Here is an 8814-nt window from a genome sequence, read left to right as displayed (position 1 = left end):
GGTCAAAGTTTGGTCAAATTTCTTTTTCACACTTTTTTGAATTTAAATCTTGAACTGAAGGAAATTTCAGTGAGATTCGAGTGCAAGGGGTCTATTCTATGCAGTCACTGGAAATTTAAGATCATCATGTTTATAACATAAACAGAAACAGATAAATTTGTGATTTTTTTACCATTCTATGTTTGTACTGACGATGGCGTAGGCGAAAAGCTTTTACTTTAAAATAAATTTTAATTTTTTAATAAAACGAATGACGAATAGATTTAACAGATAAAAATCAAATCGTAACTCTTATAGAGTACAAAAATCTTAGATATTTTCTAGATTATCTCGCAAAAATAAATTTGCACGCAGGTCAGCTATTATGTTATAATTTCCATATGGTCAAAAAAGGGGCCAGCAAATTTTTTTGATAAAATCTTAAAAGGATATTTATTCAATTCTGAGCTGATAAAAATCGGAAGCCAAGAATACTATCAAAAATACAGAAAAAAAGAATCTAAGATAAATAATTCAATGTTCTTTTGTGTTCAAATGAACTCGCACAATATTATTGGTCAGTCAGTATTTTATTCGACCCTTTGCCCCCAAAAAAAGGTGCTAATAATACTAATATCTCAAAATTTCCCCAAATATCCTCCATTTTGTTTGTTTTTTGCGAATAACGGGAAATATTTCATGATAAGGTTGTTTTATATGAAATAGACAAATAGGGCAAAAAGATAATAGTGATTATTGCTCAGGTCCCCCTACATTTATTTTCATTTACATCAAAATATTAGTACTATTATTTCTATTTATTTATATTTTGCCTCAGACTTAGAGAAAGGAGGAGATTCACAAAGCTGTGTTTCTAGCACAAGGTGTATTATCTTTCAACCATAATATAATGGGTTTTTGATGGTACGAAATCGTTTTTATTTTGAATGCTCTTCTAGTAGACGCCTTTGCATGAAAAGTTCTCATCTCTATCAATGATCAAGGACCACCAGTAGAATAGGAATAGTTCGTGTTTGTGTTGAGGTAAGTTACTTTAGCAGGATTAAATTTCGCGAGATTAAATTTCGCGAGCTAAAAAAATCGCGAAATTTTCTGCATTTAATTTCGCGAGTCAGAGTTTTGAAAAATTTCGCGTGGATTTAATTTCGCAAATAAGCCAGAAAACAGCTGAAAAATAGCCATTTTTGCTATAAATGGAGACTTGGAACTAGTTTCTCCGTCGAAAATACGATTTTAAAAGTTTTGTGGTGGACTTAATTTCGCGAGTCAGGAATCTCACGCGTTTTCGCGAGTTTTAATTGTGCGAAAATGGCAAAAATCTTTAACTTTTTTAAGCAAAAAAAAAAATGAAGCCTTGAGGCTTGCGTTGGAATGATATAGATTGAATTTAGAGCTTTTTGTTTGTTTTTACTCGGTATAGTTTTAGAAATCTCGAGACAGATTTTACTTTTAATCTGGTGTTTGTGTGGAAACGATTCTCAATGGTTCCAACTAAAGAATACACACCCCTGTGTATCAGACGGAGTGAAGATTTCATTATCTTTTGATGAACTGTCTCATCCACAGAATAGCTCATTTATCACAATACACGTTTTCTTTTTTATAAGGAACGCGTTTATAAGTAGCCTGTACCAGACGACCACGGCTTTTTCCTCGACATCAACAGAGTGATCAAAAAATCGCGTGTTGGGATAGAGATAGGCTAGTTTATAAGGAACTCGAGGCTGAAAATGGTCCGAAAAATAAGGAGTTGTTAAGGAACTGCTCAGGCTGAGAATAAGTGGTTTTGAAAATAATGTACCTTATTGGGACTAATTTGACCAAATTTTGATCTTTCAAGGGGCAAAAAGTTCAAAATTTCCTATGTAGTAAGGAACTCGATAAGGAACTTTGAGGCTGAAATTCTCTGTAAAAATAATGAACTCCAGGCTCAGAGCAAAGTTAAGGTTCCTTATAAAAAAAAAAAACGTGTAGGTTTTTCACGCTCATCGGTTCAAAGACTTCTGACTTGCTAACTATGCTATAGTATAACATAAGATACACATTGATGTATTTTTTGTTTTAGAGTCGTGGATCATCATGCACACCATATCAATGCAACGTCGTAAAATCGTTCTTCTTTGTATTTGTATTGTTGTCATGGCGTTGCTAGCAGCAGCAACAGGTGGTAACCAATGGATACTAACGCATGGACACCATATTGGGTTATGGAATGAATGCACAAGATATGATGGATTTTGTTATATACCGCATCGCTACAGATCAATCGATGCCTTAAAGGTCATTAAGGCTCTCATGATCTTAGCTTGCTTATCGGCAATAGCTGCTTTTCTCTTTAATGTTTATATCGTATGCGTCGGAGAAAATGCCGCTAAATATATATCTATTTGTTTATTAGCATCCGCCATTTTTACAATGATTGCTTTAATTATTTTTATGACGAATGGGAGTAAATTTCTACGATTCACAAACAATAATCCCTATAGTTATGGTTGGTGCTTTGTATTAGGGTGGTTGGCGGTTGGATTCTCGATTTTGGGCGCCATTGGCGGGCTAAAGATTGGTGTAACGTACCAGATGCATAAAGCAGTGATGGTTTGACTTCGAGATGACTGTTTTCTTTGGGTGAAGGCTTCAAGCTTTCCATTTAATCCTTATTATGGGACAGGACATCGGAGAATATGCTAACACTTTGAACTTTTTGTCAATTTCTACATCTGCGTCTTCGTTCCTAGTGAAAATATCCTATAAATTCAGCCAACATGAGGAACTTCACACTGACTTTTCATCTCCATTTGAAATTTGATGGAAAAAATTCATACTACTTAACTGTATTTTTTTTGAGCTGGGAACAATTTCTATCCCTATCGGAACTTCGTTAGAAATCCTCATCCCTCTCTGTAGGAAAATTTACATCAGGGCTGTGAAACAGGGGCGCATTTCATTAAACATAAAGAGCATGAAATTCTTCATAGCGGATCTGACGACAAACTAGTCGGCAATGAACAATTCATCATAAAATTTATGAGATGTAATTTATAGTAGCTATTTATTTGAAAGAAATATTTTTTTATTTTTTTTCTGGATCCTTATTACCAGGGCTTTAATTTTTTCATTGAAGTTACGTCTTTACATTTGATTTTAAAAGCCTTCGATAACCATCTCCTTGTACTGTACGCGTAATTCAATATCCTTATTGAGAAACTTGCATCAAAATATACTTCATTTTCCCAGAAAATCTATTCCTTAAGAAATACACAATGAAATACATGATGATAATTTTTAAGAAATACGTAATGAATATATAGTTCATTTTCCCTAAGAAATACACAATACATTGGAAAACGAGCTTTTAAATGGAATTAACGGTAAAAATTAGCCTGGATATCCAAGCTCAAAATTTTAGAAAAAACAAAAATTACCTCAACATACAAAGTTCTAAAATTATAGAGCTTTGTCTCCCTAGAGAAAGAAAGTGCAAACCCATGTTTCCTAGTCAGCCCAGGGCAGCAAAACAGAAATTAATAAAAAGCAGTCTTACAAGATCTAAAACTATTCAAAACATCCAAAGATTACACCAAAGTCCATGAACAAGTTTGCATGCATTATCGTGACCAACCATGTTTTCTTGGAAAATGAACTTGCCTCTGTTTTCTTCTTTTTCATGTTTTCATGTAACAGAAAGCCCTATCTTCACTAGCAACTGGAGGACTATCCTATTTTTGCTTTAGAATTGCTCCGCGCTGTGTAGATTGGCCCTTACGGCTTTAACGAAGTGAGCGCAAGCAAGCGGACTGCATTCTCTTAAAGAGAATGCAAATCACTCTAGGGAGACCAGGCTGTAAACCAGAACATAAAAATATCAAAAACTAGACTGTAAAATAGTTTACAGCCTGGATATCCAGGCTAGGTAAAAATAAGCTGCAATCTATTGTAACACGCTAGCTTCTAAATTATATCAAAAGAGTACAAAGTCTATGCTTTATTTCACACAAAAAGTTATACAGGGTGTATTGAGTCGAAACACGACTATGAGTAGAAAGTTATATGTGTGTGTTCACAAAATTGTATTTTAAGCTTTCCCTCTTTTTTCTTTGTCATTACGATTAATTTATACGTTGTAACTACCTTTTGTAATAAGCCTGTGTGATGGAGAACGTTCTTATATTTTAGCGATAACACACACAAACTTTTCTACTCAATCGCATGTTCAAACTCGATACTTTAATTAGGGACACCCTGTACCAGTCCCTATACAGAATGGGCAAAAAAATGTTTCTATACTTGCAAAGCAATTAGTGCCATAGAAATTCTGAAACTCTGTGATAACTTTCTCTTTGTCTTTTTACGACATTTCAGCATGTTCCTGAAGACATTCTATCAACTGTTTTAAATGTTATTTAGAAGAAAATGGGCGCGTTCACAATGGAAAGTTTGCCTAATTAAATCTATCAAAGTTAAACAAAGAGATTTATGATGGATGAATACACTGGTTTATTACAGTTCTTTTTAGCTTCACGAGATCTATTATAACACGGTAATTGATTTTGCTTCTCATTGGTTGATTTTTTATTGAGAGTTTCGATTTCACCTGTGATTGGTTGATATTGGTATCCATACATCACTTGAAATCCGCAAACATATTTGTTCTAATGGTTTTACTCATTAACTGCATTCATCTTACACATCAACAACACCATTTGCACTATTTCTAATTTTTTCCTCAGTTCATTCGTTTTTGAAATCGTAAAACTTTTTGTTCACTGCACACATACTTTGTTTATGCTTCTTTAATAAAATCTTTTGTTTTAAGGGAAGCCTCTACCCTACCCTTAAGACAATAGAGCTTACGACTCTTAATTAAGGAAGATCGATTAAAAATTACAATACTACGCGTTCGACTCTTTGTTAAATGCACGTTCTGTATTGTAGTCAACAAAAGGTTCTCCTAACTACATTTTTATTAAGGAAGGTCTGTAGTGTGAACACGACCAATGACGTTTTCTTTTATCAAGTAAAGTATCTGAAGGATTTTATAGATACAGTAATGAATAAAATGTCTCAAACAAAACAATGCGAAAAACTAACGACAGACGAATTTTTGTGGAATGCGTTGGAATGTATCTCATATGAGAAAAATGTCTACTGGGAGCACTTATGACAAGGTTTCCAGCGCAACCAACAAAAAAGAAATAGAATTTCTGTGACACTAATTGCTCTGCAAGAGGCCCCCCCAGTGGTTTGCGTGATGGCGTGATTGGGACTATTTTCTTGCGTGATGGCGTGATCAGAGATTTTTTTTGGCGTGATGGCGTGATCAAGATTTTGGCGTGATGCGTGATTTGGGCTATTTTTCGCTATTTTTTGCGTGATGACAAATTTAAGCGATTTTCGTGATGCGTGATGGAGAAAATTTTTTTGCGTGATGGCGTGATTAGGGGTGCCGCTGGGGGGGGGGGGCTCCTGCAAGTAGCACAATTTTTTGTCTGACCATATTTTTCTTGCCCACCAGTCATCCTTAATATGGTCTTGAAGTATAGTTACACATTTTCAACTTCGAGGCTAAATCTTGTCTTCCAGAGTCTATTAAAAATAAAGTGAAGCTTTCCTCTGTTATGTTTACTAATGTTTTGGAAGCTAATATCAACGGGAAAATTGCGTTCATTGCAAGAACGAAACAATATAATTTCCATTTAACAGTCCACAACTTAATAATGGCGAAATTCGATTTCTTGATGACCCAAAATACAGCCAGGGTAGACGAAATTGTTTCCACACAAATTGTAAAAATGATTCGATACATCAAATCTCGAATAACTGGTCCCTGAGTGTATTCCTTTTCGATTTTTGGATTCAAAGGTATCGAATGTTGAACAGCATATAACGTATATGTGAAACATGTGATCATAACTCCCCATAACTCATATACCAAATTCAAAATCAAAATATCTGCTGACTCACGCATTTCTCTTGGGTTTCGTTTTACTCTATATACTCGAAAACAAAACTTTCTGCATACAAATGATAAAGCTGATCGTTGGTAAAGAACTGATATTTTATCGATGAAACCAACCACAGAATGAGCCAATCCGAGAGCAATAAAAGCCCACGTTGATTGGACACTGGCTTGTAAGATCCGATATAAAGTCACTGTTAATGCATGCAGCCCTGCTGAAAGAATATACAACCGTCCTGGGTGTAGTATATGCTTTATGTGTTGAAGACAAACACGACATAAAATTCGTGCACCGTATCCGACAATCGGTATAAAGAATGCCATCGCCAGGCGAATGTAGATTGACGCTTTGATGAATGTCGGCAAGATGACGTAGAAATGGACCAGATAAAAAACGAAAGCTATGATAATTTGGTTGTTGACGTTCAGCGTCACGATGAGACGTCTCCAAAAACCAGTTGTTATTCTTTCTATAACAACAATTTTTACGAATAAAAGCAATTATTTATTTGGTAACCAGAATTGCACTGTTACCCAGGGAAAGGCTATACTTGGTTTACAAAGCGTCAGGTGTGTACGAGCCAAAAATCTAAAATTGAACCTTTGCAAGAGAGAAATGTTTGATATCTTTTAGACCCTTTGAGAGATTTTACACAAATTTTGATTAATTTTCAATAACTTTTGGTCAGAATGCTTGAGATTGTAACACTTTGAAAGGGAATTTTTCGATTTAGTATTTTAGAGCCCTTTGAGAGACTAACCTATGATTTTGCACTTCTTTGAGAGACTTTTGAGGTATGAAAAAGGGTGCCCTTATGGATAACACATACCCGTCACCTGTTTTTCCTAAGTGCCTGCACCCCCCAGACTGTTAGCGTGATTTCTTAACTCTAAATGTTCTCGGTTTCGTTTGAGATATAGGTGCTAACCGACATCCGGGGGGGTCAAGTTTGCAAGATGACGGGTAAATTCGAGCAAAAGTTTTAAAACCGACCCCTAGAGGAGACTGAATTTTGAAAATTTCCTCCATTTTAGAGAGACTTATTTCCCCCAAATTTCAGTCAAAAATTTTCATTTTAGTGCGAAATTTCAAGAATTTATGACCCTTTGAAGGAGCCGATTCTTTTTATTTTTGCAATTTTGGAACCCTTACAGAGACTCAATTTGCTTTTAAATGTTTTTTGTTTCCTTCGACCCTTATGACTCATACATACCCAGCATCTTTGCCCAAGTACCCTCCCGGGCGATATCCCTGTACTTCTGAAAAAAATAGTAAAAAAAGGTAAAACTTCTACATCAAGGTAAACTGACAAGAACTGACCGATTTCCACCAATGCTGTTACTGTGTTTTTGACAAATCGGTACTTTTTAGTCTTTTAGTGAAAGTGGCGAATATGGGTAGATACTTTAATCGGATTAATTTTCGCGAGATTAAATTTCGCGATTTCGCGAATTTTTTCCATTTTCGCAAAATTAAAACTCGCGAACACGCGTGAGATTCCTGATTCGCGAAATTAAATCCACCACAAAACTTTTAAAATTGTATTTTTGGCGGAGAAACTAGTTCCAAGTCTCCATTTATGGCAAAAAATGGCTATTTTCAGTCAGAAATATTTCAAAACTCTGACTCGCGAAATTAAATCCAGAAAATTTCGCGATTTTTTTAGCTCGCGAAATTTAATCTCGCGAAATTTAATCCAGTTAAAGTTAGACTGGAGTCGTTTATAATGCATGTAATACTAATAATAAACACAAAAAATGATACGGGATTTAGTTTGTATAAACGACTGGAAGAATCCGGTGTTCCAGCCTTATAGATACCGGGGCTAGCTACGCAGAAACTTGCGTAGCGAGAAAACAATTTATCAAGCAACAACAAGCTCTCAAAATAAAATCAACTCAAATGAAAAACTTTTAACACACAAATCCACACACATTTTAATTTCAAGAATTTTTTTTGAGCGGGAAAAAATTTTAATTGCGATATTGACACTTTTTTGTGTTTGGAGTTAGTGCACAAAGGTTTCTAGACGACTAAAATTTACTTTTTTGGTTTATTTCTAATATGTCTGAATTAGTCGTCTAGCTTGCTAGACTAAGTTAAAGTATGAAGGCTTTAGAATGCAAACATTACCTTTTAAGACAACGCTTGTTGTATATATGCTCATTACGATGAAAATCAAGAACTGCGGCGCTCCTAGAAGTGACGATTTCCCATACAAATCTGTGGCAACAGTTGATAGTCTCCATATAGTGCATACACAACCAGCCAATAAGTTTGCCAGTATCAAGACTTGTCTTTGAATTTTCGACACTTCAAAAACGAGCAAAAGGTTTATGACATACCAAAATAGATAGATTTGATCAGAAGCAGCTTTACTGTACAAGTGTGCAATTTTGATGTTATGTGGTAAATTTATCCATTTCGTAGAGTCACAAAGGTTACTGAAATTCAGGTCGAAATAGACGCATAATATTGATAGCAGACCAACACCAAATGCACCAAAAAAGTTCAATAAAAAAACTGTTTTCATACATTTCCATTTAAAATGAGGATCTGTCGCTACATTTGGGTCGTTTTCGAACTCCTTATAAACAATATCTTCGGGATCATGGTTTATGAAACTTTCTAAATCTGCGTTCGTTACACTGGTAACTAAATTTTCTTCACTTTCTTGTAAGTTTTCCGCCATTCTCAGTAACAAAAATATCCAAGCCACACTATGATACGACAGAGTGAAAGATGACTAAGCTAGTACATTTATACTAAAAGGCAATAATCATTTCTGTTATACTATCATAATGTTTTTTTTCTAAACAGAAAGACAAAGCACAGTTTGTTTGGATATTTTGTTTTC

The 8814-nt window shown here is 34.9% G+C and overlaps 1 protein-coding gene across 1 annotated transcript; it reads right to left on the bottom strand.

The window, feature by feature from the left end:
• Nucleotides 1-5244: 5244 nt before the first annotated feature.
• On the bottom strand, nt 5245-8716 carry LOC136817082 (uncharacterized). Its single transcript, XM_067073423.1, has 2 exons — nt 8091-8716; nt 5245-6426 (listed from the first exon to the last, which is right to left on the bottom strand). The coding sequence occupies exons 1-2, from the start codon at nt 8647-8649 to the stop codon at nt 5519-5521; spliced, it is 1467 nt and encodes a 488-aa protein (XP_066929524.1). The 5' UTR covers nt 8650-8716; the 3' UTR covers nt 5245-5518.
• Between the last annotated feature and the right edge of the window lie 98 nt (nt 8717-8814).

This window comes from Clytia hemisphaerica, unplaced genomic scaffold (genome assembly GCF_902728285.1).
Source record: "Clytia hemisphaerica strain Z4C2 unplaced genomic scaffold, Clytia hemisphaerica genome assembly, whole genome shotgun sequence".
NCBI classification, from domain to species: Eukaryota; Metazoa; Cnidaria; class Hydrozoa; order Leptothecata; family Clytiidae; genus Clytia; species Clytia hemisphaerica.
The sequence above is the reverse complement of the archived record's forward strand: the minus strand, read 5'-3'. Positions and strand labels throughout refer to the sequence as shown.

Excerpts from the sequence above, each read along its gene's own strand:
- LOC136817082 (XM_067073423.1), bottom strand. The coding sequence starts at position 8,649 with ATGGCGGAAAACTTACAAGAAAGTGAAGAAAATTTAGTTACCAGTGTA. Across the intron at positions 6,427-8,090 it reads AACAAGCGTTGTCTTAAAAG|AAAGAATAACAACTGGTTTT; the intron begins GTAATGTTTGCA and ends TTGTTGTTATAG.